The sequence below is a fragment of the Pseudogymnoascus destructans genome, assembly GCF_001641265.1.
Source record: "Pseudogymnoascus destructans isolate 20631-21 unplaced genomic scaffold scaffold_24, whole genome shotgun sequence".
NCBI lineage: Eukaryota > Fungi > Ascomycota > Leotiomycetes > Thelebolales > Thelebolaceae > Pseudogymnoascus > Pseudogymnoascus destructans.
The window spans coordinates 425,537-447,897 of record NW_020167543.1 but is presented as its reverse complement, the minus strand read 5'-3'; the positions used below and the strand labels follow the sequence as shown (position 1 = coordinate 447,897).

The following is a 22,361-nucleotide window of genomic DNA, read 5'->3' as shown; positions in this document are numbered from 1 at the left end:
GTGCTAGGAGAGGCCATTCTTATGGCCGGTCTTCGGGACACATAGAATCACAATATCATCATAATCGCCTCATGAATAACAGCCCCTTGCAATAATCGTGACAACGTAAGTCGTGGCGTACTGGCGGTGTAAAAGGTTTAGCTTAGTCAGCAGAATTAGCTCGGGAGAATGGCCTCATTACGGCTGGTGCTCGGAAGTAGAACTTAGAAATATTATCACCATCAGCCCACAAATACAACAGCCCCTACCTAGTATCGTGACAATCTTGGGGTCTTGCCCGAGACTATGATAGGTAGGGGCTTTCGGGTGATGGATCACGATCTACTTGAAGCGATTCCGGAGTTAACCAGCAAGAATTAAAGCTTTTCAGAGGCCCTAGTAAGGGCAGAACACTGGCCGCAGCAGCAAGCACGTTACGGGAAGCAGTGAACACCAGTATTCGGGCGGAGCAGAATGCTGAGCCTGCGAATACGGACCACAAGGAAGCCGGGAGTATCGGAGATGTCAGAATTGTGAAACGGCAGAATCTTTGGGAAAATCAATCGAAAATCGGGGGCACAAAATCAGTTTGTGTGTGTTTGTCACAGAAATCCATTTCAAAGCTTCAATTGTTAGAAGGAGCGACACGAGATGGACTGCTGGATCGGGAGGCGGTGTAGACAGGAGTCTCTGTCTCGAACCAATCACGAGTGGCGAATGGTCAGGCGACCACAGTTGGGAAGGCACTATTTAGCGAAGCGAAGTGCTCAAAGGTCGAGTGTCGCGCACTTTTCTTCTTCATCTTCATCATCATCAGAATCAGAGAGAAGTTTTCGGAGTTTTCAGCATTACGGCCAGTGTTCACATCAGAGAAGCTGCAGAAGGCTCACTGAAGATCGAAGGTTCAAAAGTGTCATACTGACATTCGTTGCACTCAGTTTGCTATCAAACTCAAGAGCAAACTTAGAAATCTCCTCCTCAAACCTACAAGTCACTATACATATTTTGGCTTATCACACCAACAACAAGAGCAATACTACTCAACGATTGCTACAAGCCTCTATGATTCATTACACGTCATCGCTCCTTAGTTACCCACAAGATTGGTTAAGTTATGACATAATCTGTCTATGGGGGTACTCTGACCTTGGACCTCCTTTCACTTCCTATAGGCTAGGAACCTAGGAGATGGTTCTATGGGATTCTCTTACATCGACTACAGTTACCAAGCCTGGTTAGTCATGGAAAGTCTTGGAAAATGAGAGAACTACACTCCTTTAGCATAAATAGGATTGCCCTTTCCTTAAGAAAGGGCAAGCAGATAATACAGTAAATCGACTACCACATACTTCCACGTCTTTTCCAAGCTTCCAAGCATTGATCTTGTTACTCCTTGTTTCTGAAAAGTCAGTGAGGTGCTAACCTCTGACTTATCCCTGAGTTCTCGGACTCAACATTTGTACAACTTGTCTAAACCACTCCACTACATCATACACTTGATTGCTGCGTTGTGGAATAGTCTAAGCTACAACCCACCATTACAAAAAGGAAGAGAGTGAGAAGTTGATTCAGAGTGGGATCACTGCCAACCAGTTGGTTGTAGTGATTGAAGAATTGTTAGATTTGGTGAGAGTTGTGAGACAGAGTCTTGAAGGACATCAGAAAGTGCACAGCAGGTGTTCAACAGCAACATCAGGAGGTGCACAGTGTGCGGCAGAAGGAGAAGTTCATGGAAAAGGATTCAGCAAGCCAAGCAGCTTGTTGGGATTCTACTGGGTACCGTGAGCACGAGAGGTCGTTTACGTCTGATTCACATAAGGAACGAGAATGTTACGGCTAAGTGCTAGTGCTATGGCTAGCGCTTACGGCTGCAACCTCACGTGATGGATAACATTGGATATCATGGATATTATGTTATCCATGTTATCCATGGGGATTCACGGAAAGTCATGTGATGGATATCATGGATATTATGTTATCCATGTTATCCATGGGGATTCACGGAATGTCATGTGATGGATAACATTGGATATCTTGGATATTATGTTATTCATGTTATCCACGGGGATCCACAGAATATCAGGTGATGGATAACATTGGATATCATGGATATTATATAAGTAGATAGTATTTCCTTAGATAGGAGCTTCGTGCTCAACTCAATATAGTATTCTTTACAATACTGTAACGTGTTACTTGGAAAGCCTTTGTGTCTAATCCCCTGCCTCCTCTGTCAAGTCAACCTTACGCAAGAAACATCTGTGTCTTCTATCGTTTAGAAGTCAGCGTTACAGAGAACTTGAAGATCTGAGTTGTTTGTCTCTAGATCAGATCAATATGGCTGGAATCAGTGGAACACCAGCGGCTGTGTTCCCAGCAGGTGATGCCCAGGCATTTATTGCAGAGGCGAAATGCATCAATTGAGCTGATCTGAAGGTCCTAAGTTTGCGAATGGCCCAGCTCAAGATGTTCAAGCCTTCGTGGAGGCAGTCTCGTGGAAACACAGGATTACTCGAGCACAATTTGAGAAGATGTCGGTTGATGAAAAAACGGAGTTGGATGAGTTCCTTGTCTTGTACCTATTCAGCAAGCTAGATGGAGAACCCGCCCAGTGGTGGGCAAATTTGTCCAAGGACCAGAAGGTTAATTTCAAGAAGGTTTCAGAGTTATTGCTCGCTCGATATGGATGGGACGAAGTCTGTCAGAAGAGATCCCAATGGCAAGGAGTGGCAGCTGAGCTGAACAACCTGCACCAACGTGGTCAAAATTTGGCGGATTATGTGGCCGAGCCAAGGACATCCATACCAGGATTACGACCGACCAGAAGCAGACATTGAGTGATAATTTCGTTAATAATTTGACAGATCCCGGATTTGCGAATGTGTTACGGGCTCTTATGTCTCGCGAGGACATGAGCTTTCTACAGATCTTAGATACTGTAATCGACATGCAGGGACCGACTTATGTTGAGAAGAAACCTGATCATGAGGAGACGGTGGAGGAATCCAAAAGTGTCAGCAAACTCATGAAAACCATGGCATATGCAATGGAAAGGTCCCAAGGTTTCCAGAGTCGTGGGAACTCTCGCAACAATTCGCGCCTGCAGGATCAAGGAAGCTTCTTGCCTCCTCATATGTCTCAACCTCAGCGTCAAGAGCTGGAATACCAGCCATACTCAGGAAGACCTCAGGGACAGGGTTCCTTAAGTCAATTCCAGGTCCAGCATTATGAACAATGTGAGACGTCTGAAAAGGCTTTGCAACAGTCTTATGCTCCCCCTCCACAGTACCAAGCATTGCATCAGGTTCAGCAGCAACGTCAGGCACAATGGGGCTCATCTGCACCACAATTCCAAGGACGTACCAGGGCACAGGATGGACAGGGATACCGTGGTGGAAATGCAAAGACCCAACTGCAGTGCTTCAAGTGTGCCCAGTTTGGGCATTACGCCCTGGACTGTATGAATGCACCTGCATCAGAGAGTGCGCAACAAGCTGCTCATGACCTTGCAAATCAAAGATGTGAGGCCCTTGATTTTCACCAAATCGAGGGCGAGCATCCATTCTCCCTTGCGAGGGTCGTGATTGAAAGTGAAGAGACTAGCACGTTGTAACGTCTACTAGCCCATTATGTTAAGAGCCCTTAGCATTTAATATCATATATGAACCCAATGCGATGTAATGTCAGTGGCAGCCGCCATCACCATCCAACTCCTGCGTCACATCAGCCAAAGCGTGCCGGGAAGCTGGATTCTGCACATTTGTAGGCACATCAATCGCTGGATTACAAGAAAAGAAATCCGCTGGCTTCAACAGGAGGCGTATCTTCTCCGTCGGCATGACAGGAAATTCTTCCACTCGAGGAATATGCGTCATCCCCATAGTCACCCAGACTACCAGATCCTCATTCCCGCACGCCCTCACCCCTCGTCACATAGCTAGAGACCCCATCAGTCTCCTCATACGAATTCGTAGTCCATTTCCCTCCAGCCCAGAGATCGCCATCGCGGTACTTGGAGACCCAGAGGTGGTGCTGAGCAAACTTGGCCCTCTTCGCCGCCACGGACGATGGATGGGTGAGAAGCAGCTGCGGAGGGGGCGCGACTACCTTATATCCCACGGGATTCCCAGATATTCCGTTGATTTTGCCCTCATTTACGATTTTGAACGTCCGGTTTCGCAGAGGATCTGCGTCTTCGAACCCAGACTTCTCTACATGCCTTTTCCGCACCGCCCATGCGTTTCCGTAGGTGTTGACTTCATCGTCAAGGGGTAATAGAACCGCCTCCTCCACCTGCATATAGTTCTGGTGCCCGTCGATAGCTGGATCGACTCGCACGCACATCATATGCTGGTGATTCTGGGCCAGGACTCGAGGGGAGACAACAGTGCCCCATCGCGATGATGACCCAGGATCCATGAGACTAGTGGACAGGATTCCTGTTGCACTGATCTCATATGTTAGCCCGGCAGCCTGATCGAATCTTCAAGCCATGATATAATCGTAGTTTCCCAGACTCATAGTAGTCTGTATAACTAAGACGCGGGATCGAGCAGCCACGACGGCCCCGGTCATACCCTTTGTATGCTTCCACAAGACCCCGCCGTCCTCTTCGTGGAGACATGGCATTGGGCATCGTAATTGCCTTCCCCTCCATATTATTAACAATCCCATCGAAATAGTAGATGCGTGTTTTTGCGTAAGGAAAAGGGGGAGGAAGTCCAACTTAAATGAACAATATCTCAACCATACACTCCTAGTTAATGGACCAAAAAAATGCACACTATCATCAGCATTAAATAATATTTACCGACGGACCAGTAGTACAGCCAACGCTACACAGTCTCATGTAGGTAGTGCAAGTAGGTTCAGAGGCGAGCTGAATATGCATATCTTTGCCTCTCCCCTAGCGCGTCCCGCCCTTCTTTTCCAGTCCAATGAAGGACGACGGCATAAGTGGAAGTTATCTGTTCTCGTTAGTTTCGTGTATCCCAAACTAGACCTCGGATCAGCATCGTAGCTACCACCGGATGTAACAGTAGGACTACGGCCCTAGCACGCACATCAACTTTGAGTATACTGAAGGCCATTCTCGCCATGATATCGTCTCATGAGGCTGGTGTTAATATGAGAAGATAGGGGGTATCAAGGGCGGAGATCTCTTCAGTTCACTTGAAGGAAGCCATAGGCGGCCAGTGGCAAAGTCTCAGATAATGGCAACGTTCGGGTTATGTTGATAAAATTCAAATTTAAATTCAAATCAATATTAACACTGAAGCTGTAACATGAACTGGGAAGATAGTTGAAATATAGTTCGCACTTGCTGGTGAGTTCGAGGTGAACTCAGTACAAGCAAGTTACCAAAGGTAGTTAGTCTGCCAATCTATATCAACGTCACGTGCCGAGCTCCACTCGAGCTCCAGTGACGCGCCGCCCATTAAGAGCTGGTCGCGACGAAATGCACGGCGTCATCCATTGCCCCCACCACCAACCTCCAAACTGGACCTCTTGACCACTTCCAACAACGCAATCCACCATTCAATCGACCCCAGCGCGCACCTCACCGCGATCTACAAGACCAAAACAACACACCACCAAACCAATTGACCACAATAACCGCACACACCTCACCTGACAAGCAACCGCGCGCACCACCCCACAACCGCCACCATGCCATCCACCGGCATCAGCACACCCGCCTCTGAAGGCGGCACCCCGCACTACAACGAGACCGAAGCGCACAACACCACTCTCGTGACCCTTGCGGACCTCAGCGCCAAAGGCACAAGCCACTACGCGCAGCGCCAGTACGGCGAGGCCGCAGACCTATTCGCGCGCGCCGCAGAGCTGCAGGCCGAGCTGAATGGCGAGATGGACCCAGCGAACGCGGAGGTGCTGTTCCTGTACGGACGCAGCTTGTTCAGGGTCGGGCAGAGCAAGAGCGATGTGCTTGGCGGCAGGGCGGGGGGAGAGAAGAAGAAGAAGGATGTGAAGCCGAAGAAGCAGGAGGGCGGTGCGGGGTTGGCGGTTATTGCTGAGGGAGCGGAGAAGGCGGAGGAGAAAGCGGAGGAGGGGGTGGACAACAAACCGCTGTTCCAGTTTACAGGTGATGAGAACTTTGAGGACTCGGATGAGGATGAGGATGCTGAGGCGGAGGAGGAGGAGGAAGAGGATGACGAGCTCGCTACTGCGTTTGAGGTTCTCGATCTGGCGCGCGTGCTGTTTACGCGTCGTCTTGAGGAACTTGCTGCTGCCCCTGCCGAAGACGCGGGGAAGGGCAAGGAAGCAGATACGGGCGATAACTCGCTTACGCGACACGTCAAGGAGCGCATCGCTGATACGCACGATCTGCTCGCTGAGATCGCGCTGGAGAGCGAGCGCTTCCCGAGCGCCGTGGCGGACTTTAAGGCTGCGCTGGGTTTGAAGAAGGAGCTGTATGAGAAGGCATCCGAGGTGATCGCTGAGGCGCATTATAAGCTCAGTTTGGCGCTGGAGTTTGCTAGTATGACGACTACTGGGGAGGAGGGAGAGGAGGCTGCGGATGCGGCTAAGGAGGGAGTGGTGGATGAAGAGATGAGGGGAGAGGCCGCCGATGAGATGCAGAGCGCGATTGAGAGCACGAAACTCAAGCTGGCAGCGAGAGAGTCCGAGGAGGAGCAGACGGATGAGACAGCGAGACAGATCAAGGATGTCAAGGAGATCGTGGCGGAGATGGAGCAGAGGGTATGTTTTCCCGTTTCCTAGTACAGCTATCTAGACACCAGCTAACCCCCGCAGCTTACGGACCTCCGCGCACCCCCCATCGACATCAGCGCCGCCCTCAACGGCCCCCCCGGCGCCGGCTCCTCTGGCCTAATCGGTTCGATGCTCGGCGAGACGGCGGCACAAACTGCGCAGCGCGTTGAGGAGGCCAAGAAGGGCGCGACCGATCTGTCGGGGATGGTGAGGAGGAAAGAGAAGAAGGAGGTGAACGGGAATGGGAAGAGGAGCGCTGAGGAGGCGGGTGAGGGAAACGAGGAGGGTGGGAAGAAGACTAAGGTTGCGTAAATTGGCGACCTGGGTAGGGGAAGTAGGAGTATTGTTAGAATATGGGCGTTTGATGGGGGGGATATTTTCGATTTTCATGGGATATCAATGCAATGAGATGAGGGAGACGAAAAGTCAAGGCTGCGAATGGGCCATATCGACGTTGCTAGCTACTCCATCTAGCTATCTACCACGACACAATGCGAACTGTGAGTTAAGTCAAACAGTTCGCCTCTCCTATCGGCGAGCTGGATTTATCAGCGTGCTCTGCCTCGGCGTGGCTCGTGATGCAGCTTTCAGACACACACCACCACGGTCTGGAGAATTCAGCCTTGCCAATCGTCCAGCTTATCTCGTGCATTGGGCCAATCCCCAATTCACGGCACTGCGTTGTATCACCCGTGGTCCTAGGCGGCAGTCGGTAGTGAGCCCCCGGTCTGACCGGTGCAGGCCGTGCCGTTTCCAGCTGGCCGGTCGATGGGTGTGAATGGTCCTATATTGGACGAGCGGTAGGAGGAGATATTTCGGTATAGTGTATAGTGTAATATAATATATTATATTACGTGAACTTATACGATAGATGGGGTTTGTTGGGATGCACAGTACGGTAAAGTATGAGGGCGACCAGAAGCGGTGAGAAAGGTGGTTGTGTGCTGTACTATCGTGCACACCTACTCCCAGAAATGAAGTTAACCGCGCCATCCCACAACCCACCATCTCACCATCTCACCATCTTACCATCTCACCATCTCACCATCTCACCATCTCACCATCTCACCCATGAGGCTCTTTCAATACGCCCTCATCATCGCCGAAACATACGTGGATGTGATTTATCGTACTGGGTATATACATTCATGCAGATGAAAGGCAGTCATACACACAGAAGATAGACAGACATGCACAGAGGCAGCCAGACGTATACACATATATACACATACATACATGCGTTCATGCATACTCGAACTGGGTTCTTGACGCACAATACTCGACTCTCGAGTCGATTCTTCACACCTGAGACTTGACCGACCCTCAATACACCACGCGCAAGGCTGCGTCAAGGCCAAGCTAGAACTGCCAGTGCTACCCATTGATCGCTGATCGTTGATTCTCCACACCGGATCGCCACAGACAGGTGCGTCATCAGCCCTGCGACAGAAAGACTCTACAGTACTACTAAGTTAACTATGCAGACCGGGTGGCTGGTGATAGGCCGATTGGGTGATTGGGTGAGTTGAGGTTTCCTTGAGTGGATAGAGGAGAACTGACCAAGAGCGCCCAGGCATCGAGTACGACCAGTACATGGGCTCTTCCCGGTTCCCTGGAGGGGCCAGCTGATGACTTGCACCGCATCGGCTGTGGATGTGGACTCTCCATTGTTTGGATGGATTGATTATTCACCCGAGCACACTGCGCAGGGCAGTGGAGTACTACTACTGGTGCTGACGGCGGCGTTTTGTTTCGTCGTCCATACTCTCCCTCTGTCATTCATACATATCTTCATCTTCACCTCCAGCTCCAGCTCGTCTTCACCATCCGCATTGCTGTGAACGAAGACGGCGGTGCCGTTGTGCCTTACGTTGCTTCACCCACTGCCTTGCTGACATCTTCTTCGGTCTACTATCTCACTGCATCACTGTTCCAGCCCTCTCCGAATCAAGTCTCACAGCTCCTCGCCAAATCGCCACATCCTTGTCTATCTCTCACTACACCCCGCCATTCCTTCCCACACCAAAAGAAAGGCGAGGACAGAGGACCAAGGACGGACAGACAGAGACCCAGCCAAGTCTATCCGACCAGGTAAAATCCTTCCTTTTCTCGGCCTCCCTCCTCCTCCCCGAATAAATAAATATACACACATCTGTCAGCAAAGCCCCGCTATCTTTGCCTCTTTTCCTTCTTCCACGGTTCCAGAATCCCCACACAGGGGCTGAGCAGGCATTCCAGGCTCCACTTAAATATCCTTGCGGGAATTCCACCCCACCATCATCACCGTCATCTCTCATTCCCTCCTCTTCACATTCTCACGTCTTCATCTCCTCATCTTCTCACAACACCGACATCTCACACTCACACCCACCACAGCCATGCCTGAGATTGTGCGCACGCGCTCGCGCTACCGCGACGACGACTACTCCGACGACGAGCGCTCCTACAAGACAACCGTGCATCGCTATCGCGTCGCACGCTCTCCCTCCCCGCAATCCGACTACGAGCGCCCGCGCATCGAAGTCACCCACGACACGCGCGTCGAGCGCTTCGAGTACGCACCGCGCTCCCATGACTACGAGCGCGAGCGCGAATCCAACCACGGGCGGAACGAGCCGGCGCGTAGCCGGACACTGGTGTATGAGCGCGAGCGGGAGCGGGAACGTGAACAGCCCCTCCGACTGTGGGAGCGCGAACAGACCTGGGAGAGAGAGGAGGATGTGCGCATCATTGAGCGCAGCGGTGGGCCGGGCTACGATCTCGTCACCCGCGAAACCGAGTACTACGGACGACCCGATCCTGTGGCAGCTCCACTGGTGATTAGACACAAGCGGCCCGAGGCCCCTCCCGCACCGCAGCCAGTCGTGGTCCACCGCGAGCGCGAGCGCGAACCGCGCAGAGAGGAAGACGTCTACTATCGCCGGCACGAGGTCCGTGACACCGGCCGTCCAGAAGAAGACTACGTCTCCGAGCGCAAGGTGATCCGCCGCCGCGGCTCCGACAGCTCCGGCGAGTGGAGCAACGAAGAGAAAGTCGTCCGCCGCACCACCCGCCGCTCCCGCTCCCGTTCCCACAGCCCGCACCATAAGCTGCGCCTCGCTGAGGGCGCCGCTGCTGGCGCCGCTGCCGCAGCACTCATCTCGCGCCGGCGATCCAAATCCGGCGTCCGCCAGAACAAAGGCGCGAACCTCGCTTCCGGCGCTGCCCTCGGCGCTATCGGTGCCCAGCTCGCAACACGCGCGTACAGCCACTACGGACACCGCCGGCAGTCGCGCTCATACTCGCGCCATCGCCGCTCGCCCAGCCCAGAGCACTCGAAACTTAAAATGGGCCTCGGTGCCGCAGCGCTAAGCGTCGCTGCCCTCGCGGCAGGTAAATACCTCAAAGACCGCCACGATACCACGCGCGCAGAGGAAGGCCGCGGCCGCAGCCGCACGCGCAGCCGCAGCCGCGCAGGCCGCGCAGCGAGCGAGGGCCGTCACTCCGATCCGAAGAATCGGCGGCAGAGCATTGCGAAGGCCGGAGCGGCGGGGGCAGCAGCGCTAGCGATCGTGCAGGCTGTGCGCGCGCGCTCTAAATCCCGCAAGGGCGAGCGGACGAGGAGTAAATCCCGGGTCCGGACGGGAGCGGAGCTCGCGGCTGCGGGACTGGCGACAGCAGCAGCCGCGGGGTTGTATGAGCGCCGCAAGGCGAAGCAGGAGGGCGAGAGAGGCGTATCGAGCCTGAGCCGTAGTAAGAGTCGTAGCCGCAGCCGCGGCGGTAGGAGGTATGATGATGATTACGAGCGCCCCGGGTTGGTGGAGTACGGCGCGCAGCCGCTGCACAGCCGCGGGCTAGAGAGAGGGTACGCGGATCCCGGTCTCCTTACTGGTCGTCGTGAAGAAGAATATCATCCCAGTCCCGTTCTCGGGATTGCCGCGCCCGTGCCAAGGGTGCGGGGGAGGGATTTTGGGAGAAGATCTGAGTTTGATGCTAATACCCGTAGCAGGGGTTTGAGTCGAAGCCTGAGCCGAAGCAGGAGTCGAAGCAGGAGTAAGAGTCGCACGAGGGATGTCTTGGGTGGGGCGGCGGCGGCGACGGCTGCGGCGGTGGGGGTGAGGAAGTATAAGGCGAGGAGGAAGAGGAGGGAGGAGGAGGCTGCGAGGGAGAGACGTGCGTATACCCCTGACATAACACATTCTTTTATTCATCTACCTACCCCGCCTAACTCCCCGTCTACCCCTTTCATCCACGCACACCAACTAACACCCCCTAGGTTACTCATCGGGCTCCTACCCCTCCTCCCACCGCTCAGCCGACTACTCCCCCTCCCCCCCCCACGCCTCCGGCGGCGCCTACTACCCCAACCACTCCACCCAACCTCCCTCCCACCCCTACCCCGACGCGCACCCATACCCAGACGCAAACCACGGCGCACACCCCGACCCCAACGCCCCAACCGCCTTCCCACCACCTCCTGTCCCGCCATCGGGCGCGTACCATGCCCCGCCGATGGGGGGGTATGAGGCGCATTCAGCGCATTCAGGGCCGGCGCCGGGGGGGCCGGCGGGGCCGGGTCATGTGAATCCGGATTATTATGGGGAGACGGCGGGGGATGCGGGGGAGAGGGTTGAGAGGGTTTAAGATTTTATGATCTGAAATACCTTTAAGGGGAGAAGAAGGGGGGTTGCAATGGACGCTTTTTTCTTTTTGATTGGAGGTGTTTACGTGGGGGTTTCGTATTTATGGGAGGTTTTTCTGATTTTCTGATGATGATTATATGGATATGCATAATAGACTTATTATTCCCGATGCACATGAGTGTATATCGGTGCGTACGCAGCACACATACCCGTCATCTCACGTTACCAGTTCGCCGCCCCCCTCCCACCCCCCGCTACACACAGCCATCCAAACCTAAAACCACCCTCTTATCCAACCAGGCCGTCCTCACTAACCAACCCCTAGTGCGCTCCAAAAAAAAGACGGACAAAGATGAACACAAGTGAGCTGAATATATCTAAACCCGATGGTTTTCTAATTAGTAACAGGGGATCGATGGAATTAGAGTACGTACGTGCTGTCTTTTTCCGCCATGAACTCCGTAAGCCCCTCGAAGACTTTAACCCCTAGAGACATTGGTGTCTTTCCAAAAACAGCTGGCTCAACTTGTCATATTTCTCATCACTCTTAAGTTTCGCCTTACGGAGCTCGTCGCGTTCTTCATATGCTCTATCTCGTTGCTTGCGAGCATTACCTCGTTCCCCTAGAGCTCGATCTCGTTCCAATTCAGTACAAAGTGATCTGTATTAATACTGTCTCGTTGCCTCCAATATTTATCGCGTTCGTCCCAATACTTTTTTCGATCGTTGAGTGCCCTGTCCCGTTCCTTGCGAAGTTTTAAAGATATGTCTCGCTGTTCGTCATGCTTAAGCTTCAGCTCCGTCACATAAGATACCCCCCCTGAATACCCGAAGCACGCTCTCCACTGTGCTTTACTATGTGCCAGAATAAATTGGCTAGGATTCCTGTCAAAGGTGATAATAATTGCGTCCCTTGTGCCATTGTCCATGGACAGTACTGTAAAGGCTGCGTATAGTTCGACCGTCCTGTCCACCTTTTCTTAATTTCGTATGGCTCTTTATTGTGGTTTCGGATACTAGATAATAAAGATGGTGTGTTGAAAACTAAAGCATATAACGCAGTGCCCGGCGAATCACCTCCCGAATACAATTCGGCGATTCGGTGATTCATTCATATTTTTGAGGTATTCGCCGAATCATGACTCATCTAATTCGAGTCATGATTCGAATCTTTGAGAATATTGAAAAATATGGAAATATTTAACTATTAACCTATATCTTCACTTGCATCTTCGACATCCTCATCGTCGACAATTATCCCCCAATCCCGTAGACATAGTAAATATCTAATTGTTGAAGGCAATAGTCTATTCCTTTTCTTTGTGACAATGTCAGCTCCTTGAAGACCCGTTCTGATGCTGCTGATGTTGCTGGAATAGCTAAATAGTCTCGAGCTATTTGTGCATTATTGGATACTGATACTGCTTTGCTTGCTAATATTTAAGGATATTAGTCTCAGGCTTATCAACTCCTGGCTCATTAAGCCACCGTCTCCATTCAACCTCTTGAAGTATACGCTTTCGATGCTTAAACATCTCATCCTCAGAGTCCACTTCTTGAGGTATATCCTCATCCTCGTTATCAAGCATAGCATCCATTTCCTCTGCTCGAATATCATTGTCCCGTGCTTTATACTTGTTATAACAAGCTGCAAACTGTGCTCTTGCTCGTTCTTTGCTTGTGTTATAAAAGCTTTCAGGCAAATAGAAGTCAAATATACTAAAATTAAACCGAGGATCACATACTGTTGCAACTGTTGAATGGCTTGACCGTTGGCTTGTTGCAAGTGAGAAATAGTCGTCTAATTTGTTGAATGCAGCAGTACAAGCTTCGTTGATACATGTATGCCTAACAGTCTTCTTGATCATTTTATCTATTAGTCGTAGATAATATGGAACACAGTAGTTAAGTGTTGGATACCCATCTGCTTGCATCTTTTCTGAGATACGCTTAAAAATCTCAAAGAACTCTGGAAGAGCATGAAGTAATTCCCATTCTTTCGAAGAAATCTAGATATCACGCATGCTTATATCAAGAGTCTGTGATGCACAAAGCGCTGTGATTGTTGGTGTTATGACATCAAGTGCGCCTTGCAGCTTGAGTAGGGGTTCAGGGGTGTGGGGAGCTTTCCGGGGTTGGAGCGAAGTTTTCAGTTGTGGAGTGAATTCTCAGAACTGGTCTCGCTAAAGAGAATTCACTCCACAACAACATAGCTGTATATAGATTGAGCCACTGCTCGAGTGCTCCTCTTCTCTTTCCTTCCTTCTCTAGATACCCAACTGGCGCCCTATGCCTTGGTGAACCGTGACAATTGGTGCCTCCATTGACAATGCATTTTGAAGCATATGATATGTTAAGTTCCATCGTACTGGCATATCAATTGTAAGAGTAACAGGCTTGATTCCAGCAGCTATAGCGTGAGAATGAAGACTATCCTTCACCCTCGACGATTCCTAAACACATAGATGTGCTTGCGGAGCTTTGTTAAAGCATCAACAACTTCTTCTTTTTTGGAATAGATAGCATTAATCCGAGTATAAGCTAAACCCTCTTGAACTCGAGTAAGAGCTGCTTGAACAGCTAGATTTATAATATGTGCCATACATCGTACATCGCCATCTTTAACAGTAAAGCTCCATGGCTGATTTGTTGTTGTTAGAACATCTGCTGCTCTTGATTCATATTGGTTTAGCACTGCTGTATTATTTGATGCATTGTCTCTTGTGATAGTAAAGACTCCATGTGTAATTTTGAAATCATCTGTAACTGAGAGTAATTGCTAAGCTAGGTATTCACCAGAATGAATAGTTCAAGATTTATTGTTACGATATCAAGTGCGCCTTGCAGCTTGAGTGAGGGTTCAGGGGTGTGGGGAGCTTTCCGGAGTTGGAGTGAAGTTTTCAGTTGTGGAGTGAATTCTCAGAACTGGTCTCGCTAAAGAGAATTCACTCCACAACAACATAACTGTATATAGATCGAGCCACTGCTCGAGTGCTCCTCTTGTCTTTCCTTTCTTCTTTAGATTGAGTTTAATTCATAATACCCAACTGGCGCCCTATGCCTTGGTGAATCGTGACATTTATCACATCTAGGATTCTTGAATGTTAGACCCAATCTTTTGATATCCAGTGTACGGTAACAGCAGCATGATCTGTTTTATAGCAGTCTAAGCATTAGTCGTAAGTGATAATCACCCACCTGCTGTAATATGATTCTGCAGTTCCAGTTGTAATTGTAAGGATGCTTGTCCCTCAGTGACAGAAAAGAGTTAAGGCAGGTTAGCCGAGTCGGACCCGTTTTGGGTACTTAAGGGGATTGACCCAACGGGGTCCCTCTCCCTCAATGACGAAAGGTATCTGAGTCAGACAAGTTACGGTCACGTGGTGAGAGTGAAGGCAGGTTAGCTGAGTCGGACCCGTTTCGGGTACTTAAGGAGATTGACCCAACGGGGGTTCCTCTCTTTATCTTTTTTGTATCCTTCATAGTAGACCTATAGGATAGCATCCATTTAGCCTCTGACTCGCACTCTCATATGCTATTACTGTGAGCTGGGTGCCCTGTGTCCTTACAGTAATTGCCCTCAATGATAACAAAATTGCCTATGTAGGTCCCTTTCAAAGACGTTGAAGAAATACTCAAGACTGAAGGATTGAGGTAATGTACTAGCTGCTAGAATGAGAATTTATCTACTAATCTCATAGGTAGATTATTTATAATGATGAATGCAAGTAACAATTCTCAGAATTTGGTGCCTGACACTAGAGTTGTACCATGAGGATTTGGCTTGAAGAGTCTAGACAAAGATGCATGGTTCTAAGGGCGGATATTGTCTTTATTCTGAAGTTTTCGAGTAGATTTTGAAGATTCTTCAAAGATAGTTGGATGCTTTAGCTCAATATGTCTCTATAAATTGCTTGTTGTATTTTGCGATACTGGTTTAGCTTTAGGCATATATGAACAGCCTTCTTATGTACAAGCATATTGCATCTTATTAGGAGAGCCTCTTAGTACGAGAATATAGATTCTTTGTAAAAAGAGCAGAATGAGTGACTGGTAGCTGTTTGCGGTACTGGTTTGTGGTAATGATAGCGAGGCGATGAGAATACACCATCATTACTGTTATCTTCATAAATAACATGATCATCAAGATCCTCAGGGGCATTAGAGAACTCAGAATCACTCATAATGATGATAATTTAATGATTGAATGTATTAAATGTCAATCTAAAAAGCTATATATTAAGGACGACAGTAAGTCCTTACTGCTAGATGCTTGGACATCCTAGACATCTTGGCAAGTATTCGGATCATTCGAATACTTGCTGAATCATGATTCAAACCATCAAGAAATAGCTCAAATCAGATCATGAATCGAATCTGATTTGGGGTGAATCATGCTGAATCACGATTTGCTACACACTGATATAACATATACAGTTGAAGTGATCACCTAGGGCGAAGTGATCACTGAACTTCCCACCTAAAATTGAGAAATTTACAAGATAATAACTCAACAACAACTTCATAATATATATTAAAAATGTATTTCTAGCATTTCCTATTTAGTTGAATTTGTACCGAATCATTTAGGAATAATCTATTTAGTAGTCCTTAAGATATTAGTTTAGCACTGAAATTTAGACTAGGTCTTTATATTTCAATATCTACTAACGTACATGTATAGCGAAAGCGCCAAACAAGCGAAAGCGCCAAAATTATCTACCCTCACGACAAACATTGCGATAAATCTACCACAACATTAGAAATCAATTGAAACTACTCGGAGTCCTCTTCCTCAGAGGTGTCTATTACAATCTGACACGTGCGCGCATTGTGCCCAGTCTCACCACACTTGCCACAGCGACGGGCACGGGTTTCTTCCCTTGGCTTCCGACCACGGCTTGCCCTTATTTCCTGCTCTACCTGCTGCACAACATCCCTCTCATCCTGTAGCTCTTGCGCCCCTTGTTGACTAAGTGATCCTCCTTGCTGTAGTCGTGTTTTCCTAGCTCTCCGGCGCTTGCTTAGTACTTCATTTGCCTGTCGTAGGTTTTGGTTCTCTCCCTTTAGCAGTGCTAATTGATGCATTATTTGCGATGCACCCTTTGTAAACTGGTCAACAGCTGCATAGATTGAGGTTGGAGAGCTATTTTGATGGCGTGAAATCCGAGTTTTAATAAATGTAGACTGTGACATAGCTTCAATTGGGTTGTTTGGTGTCTGAGAAACCCAAGGTTGAGCAGTACCTGGGCGGGAGCTTGGAGGCGTTGGTGTCCTTAACTTAAGATCAAGTGTAGATATCACTCTCTCAGGGTCAAATGGAAGAAGCCCTGCCCCTCGGAACCCGCCTCAAATGTTACTTTCCGTCATTGTAGTGTTAAATGCAGCGTGGAAGGCAGGAAAGAAGTCATCCTTTGTAATATGAGAAATATGAGCCTGCATCATATCTTCAATTTGCCGACCATAGGCCTGCTTTAACGGGCCGAAACAGCCAACATCAAGTGGCTGGAGTAGATGAGAAGAGTGAGCAGGCATACAAAGCGTAATAATGTTGTGTTCCTTGCAGTACTCCTCAAACTCATCTGAGTGGTGGCTCTCATGACCATCAAGGACTAACAAGCGATAACCACCAACACTCCGGGCCTTTGTATGCTTCTCAAAGTGCTGAATCCAATCCATGCCTCTCTCGTTTGTAGTCCAGCCATTTTCAGTAACAGAAATCACCCAATCGCTTGAAAATCCACTATTCTCATACCAAGATGTAAGGTGGTTTTTGCCTGCAACAATGATAAATGGTGGTACTGCCCAACCTTGAGAACTAACGCCTTGGATTACTGTAACCCATTCCCGATTACCAGGCTGTACCTTCTTTGCTTTTGCCCGCCCGTCTGAGCTTGTTACAACCATAGCAGTTGAGATAACGCCCATCATAAACCCAGTCTCATCAAAGTTGTAGATATCTGCTTCATCGATACCATATTTCGCAATTGTGTTACGCACAAGCTCAAACCAGCCATTAATAACTTCTGGATCTTCGCACTTAGCCCTCTGGTAGTCGTATTTGCGCTGAAAGCGTGTCTGGAGCTCTACACGCCGCTTAACAAAGTTTGAAGCCCAACGCGACCCAACGCGTGACGCGTCGCGTGTTGCAAGTAGTCGACTTGCCATATCTTCAACAACAGACAGCCGAGGAGGAAACCCTTTGGCAGCTAGGTCGAGTATATACTGAACAAGGACGGACTCCTCTAGGTTAGTTAATTTCCGTGAGTTGGCTTGGATATCGCGTCGTGAAGGTACACCTTCTAGACGACGACCTAGCTTGCGGTGGTCCACAGAATAGATCCTAGCAGCAACTCGAAGGCGTAACTTTGGGTCGCTTTGCATAGCCTGGATAGCTAGCACTAATTGGCTTTCATCGTTTTTATGGGGCATGTTTTGTTGTTGAGGAATTTAACATTTAGTTGGGGGGTTTGGTCACCGCATCATTTTGGCGCTTTCGCTTGTTTGGCGCTTTCGCTATACATGTACGTTATGTTAGCTAATTACTATAAATATTACTATAATGCTGCTCACCAATAATCTAGTTCTTGTAATGCAAGAACAGAGCATTCTAATTGGCTAGTTTCGGATACATAGTGTGCGATTATGCCTAGAATTACAAGGGCTTTTGAGAGAGCTGATTGTACATTACGTTTGATTTGTTTCTTTTGAGCCTCGTATGTATGTAACATCCAGGTCTGTATTGTTAGAATAGAGTTTAGTAGCTAGTTATCAATCTCTAGATTAAGGTAGTAGAGTAATGCCCTAAATTCTAATAGTGTTGCTATATAGAAAGGGACTCTACAAGTTGTAATCCATCGTACATATAGCTGCTTAACAACAGTAGGGTCTAGTTGTAATAGTAGAGAGACAGTAGCGTTTATAATTCGCATCCTTAGCTTTATCAAAAGCATTAGCGATGCTGCTTTAAATTAAGGTAGTTCGAGCTTCCTAAGTAGAGGATATATCGATGTCATGTTCTTTTACGTGCCTTGTAATAATCTTCGTTCCGCTAGACTCAAGATACTCCTTTAGACAGTATCTACAACGCCATATTAATCTGCCCTAGTGGTTACGAATGATATGCAGCGGCTAACAGTGTGTATTTAGCGTCTTGTCTGTCAATGGGCGCGAGAAGAGAAGTTATGGCGGGTAGGGAGTGAGTAAGGGCGTATGTGGAGGGCACGTGGTTAATACGGCCCGTATACGGCCAGTATACGGGCTCCGTATCGTATTAACCAGTGCTAGTGCGTCGTATCGTATACTCACTGGTTACAAAAAAGTATAATACTATCTAATACACTGTCTGTTAAAGATTGCCCCATAAGAATATAGAGAGTCTATTCGTACAACTTAACTTAAAACTATCTTTTGACTGCTATGTATCCTCTGCATCTCCCTTTGCGTACGAACTCTTTTCCCTAAGCTTCGCACCATATCGCCAGAAAATAAGTGGTGCGGGGGCCAATATCACCGCGATACAACCTAGGAAAGTCAATGTCCAATGCACGCCAATCCCTTCATACATGGGACGTGCTGCTATGACCATACCACCTGCAATCAAGTAGCGCACCATAGTAATGCTCGCAAGAGCTATCGCTGAATGGTTGCCATAGCTATCAATAATGTACTCATAGGTACTGACATAGATTGCTATGATCACCACGCCAAATACGAAGCAAGCCGCGAGACCACACCAGATCGATATGGTCGGGTTACTGGCCCAGCCGAGCCAAAAAAGAGAAATGGGAAGCAACGGCGCGGTCAAGATCGCGGGCCACAGTCTAAACTCGGGTTTTATGGAGGATCTGTGGACATATTCCGTCTTCCTACGCGCCCAGCTATATAACCCAGGTGCGCAGAGTGTAAAAGCTGTTGAGCCAGCTGCAATGGCGGCAAAGCATGCACCGGTGAGACTCGTAGACAATTGATAGGTTTGTTTAAAGATGTAGTCGAAACCCGAAAGAAAAGTGAACAGGAGGGTGTAAAGAAGAACAAGGTATCCTCCAAATACGGCAACAACTGGTTCCGTCCTAAAGAATGTAACAGGAAGTCTGATGATGTGTTTCATTCTATTGACATACGAGGCTGACTCAGAGTGCTCCGAAACGTATCGTGAATCTCCAGTCACACGGCGAAGGTGCTTTGCTTTCCAGTCGAGAAGAATTGGAAGATAGGTTTCCGGTAAAAACAAGAGCGCAATAAGGAACGCTCCGCTGGAGATGATTAATGTTACCCACTCGGTCCAACGCCAACCCAGCTGGTTGTTTGATAATATCCAGCCACCTACGATAGGTGATATAACAGGAGCTATAGCCAGAACAAATGTTAGTGAAGCCAAAGAAAAAGCGCGACAGATGACCAGTACCTGCAACGTTAGCCCAGGCAATAACCGGGAATACGAAGGCTCTTTTAACAGGACGAAACTGATCTCTTACGCTCGAGCCATTGATGGCCAATGTTGCGCTAGAGAAGAGACCAACACAATAGCGGCAGAAGACTTGCCCACCAAATGTGGGAGTCAAGGCCGACCCAAGGACAAACAAGAGGTATACAAATGTTGCCACAAGATACGTTGGATTTCTTCCAACCGTTTCTGCCAGGGGGCCCACAAAGAGCGAGCCAGAGCCGATACCAAAAAGATACATGGCAGTTGATAGGTTCTCTGCGACTTTTCCAACATGGAACTCCTGGCTGGCTGCTGTATTCGCTATAGACCCGGCAGCGCCAGCCCATGCCTGGACAAAGATCAAGAGGGACAAGATGGCAATGTTCTTGCATCTTGACAGTAGTGACCAATTGCGCGGGTCAAGAGGGTCGTCTTCTCCAGAGATGCGCACCGTGATCTTGTTGCTTGACTTTTTCCTTCTATCGTGCTGTTCTCGATTGGCCGAGGACCTACCGCCCTCTAACGGCAATGCAGAAAGGCCACCGGATAACGGTGCCCTCCCTCTTGCGACGGCCAAAAGGTCTTCCACGGCGTGACTACTGTGGTCGCTAGCCATGCGAGACGTCTTCCTTATTTCCTCCGTGGCATGTTTCCCAATCCTTCGATATTGAACGTACGACCACATAGTGGCACCCACAGCGCAAGATGTCGATGAAACTGGGACAACTCTGCGAGACAAAGACTACAACTTTGGACGAAGCCATATAGGACAGAGCTTTTAGAACAGATAAGGGAAGAAACGGAACCCTGAATGATGATGAATGAGCTTGCAGTGTAGTGTCCAACTGGTCGCGTGGCTGTATACAAGATCCAGGATCTGTTTGTCCTGACATCATAACTGTAGCTGGACTAGCGTCTTGTGCAATATTTAGGCTGTAGTTTTGGTTGGTAGGTATTTTATTTGTATTGGGAATAGGTAAAGCAACCCGCCTGGCTCCATTGTAAGGCTCTCACCCCTGACCGATGGTATCGATGACCTCTCCCCACCAAGTGGTCCGATGAAACCTTTACCAGATATCACTGGGCCAACATTTCAGTCAGGTTTGATTGCAGAAACCCTCCGACTACTACGATCGACCATCAGATAAGAGACTGTACCGTAGAAGCACGGTACCGTAGTAGGCACGGCAACGTAGAAGGCACGGTAGGTGTCAGGATATGGCTCATAATAGAGAGGATGATAGATGATAGCTATAGTTGAGGAAAGTGAGAACTGGCGATGTGGACGGAATTAAGATGATCAGCCCGAGCATCGCGCCACTCACTCACTACTAGGTAGTAGGTACTAGGTACTTTATCTAAAAATTGTGGACCGCCTATCATCTAGGAGGGATAATCGGGAACAGCCGATGGACCATCATCCCTCTAGGTAATCGTCGGTGTTCGCACCGACCACCCTACAGGTGGTCGGCGAAAGCGAGTTGAAGCCTGAAAGCGAGTTGAAGCCTGAAAGCGAGTTGAAGCCTGAAAGCGAGTTGAAGCCTGAAAGCGAGTTGAAGCCTGAAAGCGAGTTGAAGCCTGAAAGCGAGTTGAAGCCTGAAAGCGAGTTGAAGCCTGAAAGCGAGTTGAAGCCTGAAAGCGAGTTGAAGCCTGAAAGCGAGTTGAAGCCTACCAGATATCATAACTATGTAGAATCTAATACAACCACTATCTAAACAACTATACCAGCAATTGAGTGATTGAATCATATGATAAAATTAAAGCTATTCCCAAATTTAAAACAACCCTGGGTCTAAATTTTCGTCCTCCCTGTCCGCAAATAGGTCTGTATCCAATCCACTGAATCTTATAAATCCCGTCTCGTCGTCGTCGTCAGCCTGTGATTCGTACCCCATCGTTGAAATTAATTGAGTATTGGCTTCTTCTTGAAGCTCTGATTCCTGCGCAATTTTTTCTGGATCTGGAATTGGAATAAGTAAATCAGAAGGCACCTCCTCCTTCGCCTTTAACATCTGGCTAACTTGCCGCTTTCTTGAAAGCTCTGCTCTACGGGCCTCAACTCCACAAATATGAAGCTCCTTTTTGACTTTATTAAGCACTACTCGTGCTTTGTATTTCGCCCTTCGCTCTTGAATTTCCTTGTCTTTTCTAGCCTTGTCATTAATCTTTTTCTATGCATCCTTAGCAGTTAATGGACCAGTATTTGCTTGAGCGACAGAGCGGCTTTTGAGCTTCGCCTTCTGTTGATTAGCTACTTTTGTAGATAATAAATCATACTGTAGAATAGCCAGTTCTCCTTGAACAAGTACATTTTCTGTACCACGTGCCCAAGAATCCCATTCTCGTGCTGAAGGACTAGACAAAAGACATGGTATTTTACTTTGCCAGTGCCGTAATTTGAGCTCAGAATGCACAAATTTTGTTGGAGTCTGTGGAATTTGTGGAGGATCAAGAGTGCGCTCACAAATCGTATAAACTTTCATTTTCTTGAGAGCTTCTTTAGAATTGATTGGCCACATTCCAGCTTCACGAAAGGACCTAATGATTGTTCCTTTCTTGAACGTCTGCTGGCGGATTTCGTTCAAATCCTGAAAGAA

At 48.6% G+C, this 22,361-nt stretch overlaps 5 protein-coding genes across 5 annotated transcripts; 3 read left to right on the top strand and 2 right to left on the bottom strand.

The window, feature by feature from the left end:
* Positions 1–2,316: 2,316 nt before the first annotated feature.
* On the top strand, positions 2,317–3,592 carry VC83_08368 (uncharacterized protein; the record flags this gene model as incomplete). The annotated part of the gene is made up of 3 exons (XM_024471920.1): positions 2,317–2,359; positions 2,416–2,736; positions 2,844–3,592. 3 exons carry the CDS (start codon positions 2,317–2,319, stop codon positions 3,590–3,592), a joined length of 1,113 nt encoding a protein of 370 aa, XP_024320769.1.
* A 290-nt stretch (positions 3,593–3,882) lies between these two features.
* Positions 3,883–4,615, bottom strand: VC83_08367 (uncharacterized protein; the record flags this gene model as incomplete). The annotated part of the gene is made up of 2 exons (XM_024471919.1): positions 3,883–4,426; positions 4,557–4,615. 2 exons carry the CDS (start codon positions 4,613–4,615, stop codon positions 3,883–3,885), a joined length of 603 nt encoding a protein of 200 aa, XP_024320768.1.
* An 828-nt stretch (positions 4,616–5,443) lies between these two features.
* VC83_08366 (uncharacterized protein) lies at positions 5,444–7,547 on the top strand. The gene is made up of 2 exons (XM_024471918.1): positions 5,444–6,702; positions 6,757–7,547. The coding sequence occupies exons 1-2, from the start codon at positions 5,650–5,652 to the stop codon at positions 7,024–7,026; spliced, it is 1,323 nt and encodes a 440-aa protein (XP_024320723.1). The 5' UTR covers positions 5,444–5,649; the 3' UTR covers positions 7,027–7,547.
* A 213-nt stretch (positions 7,548–7,760) lies between these two features.
* Positions 7,761–11,337, top strand: VC83_08365 (uncharacterized protein; the record flags this gene model as incomplete). The annotated part of the gene is made up of 4 exons (XM_024471917.1): positions 7,761–8,805; positions 9,091–10,558; positions 10,703–10,866; positions 10,970–11,337. Exons 2-4 carry the CDS (start codon positions 9,093–9,095, stop codon positions 11,335–11,337), a joined length of 1,998 nt encoding a protein of 665 aa, XP_024320767.1. The 5' UTR covers positions 7,761–8,805; positions 9,091–9,092.
* Positions 11,338–18,750: 7,413 nt separating this feature from the next.
* Positions 18,751–20,605, bottom strand: VC83_08364 (uncharacterized protein). Its single transcript, XM_024471916.1, has 2 exons — positions 19,744–20,605; positions 18,751–19,685 (listed from the first exon to the last, which is right to left on the bottom strand). Exons 1-2 carry the CDS (start codon positions 20,447–20,449, stop codon positions 18,754–18,756), a joined length of 1,638 nt encoding a protein of 545 aa, XP_024320722.1. The 5' UTR covers positions 20,450–20,605; the 3' UTR covers positions 18,751–18,753.
* Positions 20,606–22,361: the final 1,756 nt, after the last annotated feature.

Excerpts from the sequence above, each read along its gene's own strand:
- VC83_08366 (XM_024471918.1), top strand. The coding sequence starts at position 5,650 with ATGCCATCCACCGGCATCAGCACACCCGCCTCTGAAGGCGGCACCCCG. Across the intron at positions 6,703-6,756 it reads TGGCGGAGATGGAGCAGAGG|CTTACGGACCTCCGCGCACC; the intron begins GTATGTTTTCCC and ends TAACCCCCGCAG.
- VC83_08364 (XM_024471916.1), bottom strand. The coding sequence starts at position 20,449 with ATGTGGTCGTACGTTCAATATCGAAGGATTGGGAAACATGCCACGGAG. Across the intron at positions 19,686-19,743 it reads TGCCTGGGCTAACGTTGCAG|CTCCTGTTATATCACCTATC; the intron begins GTACTGGTCATC and ends TTCTGGCTATAG.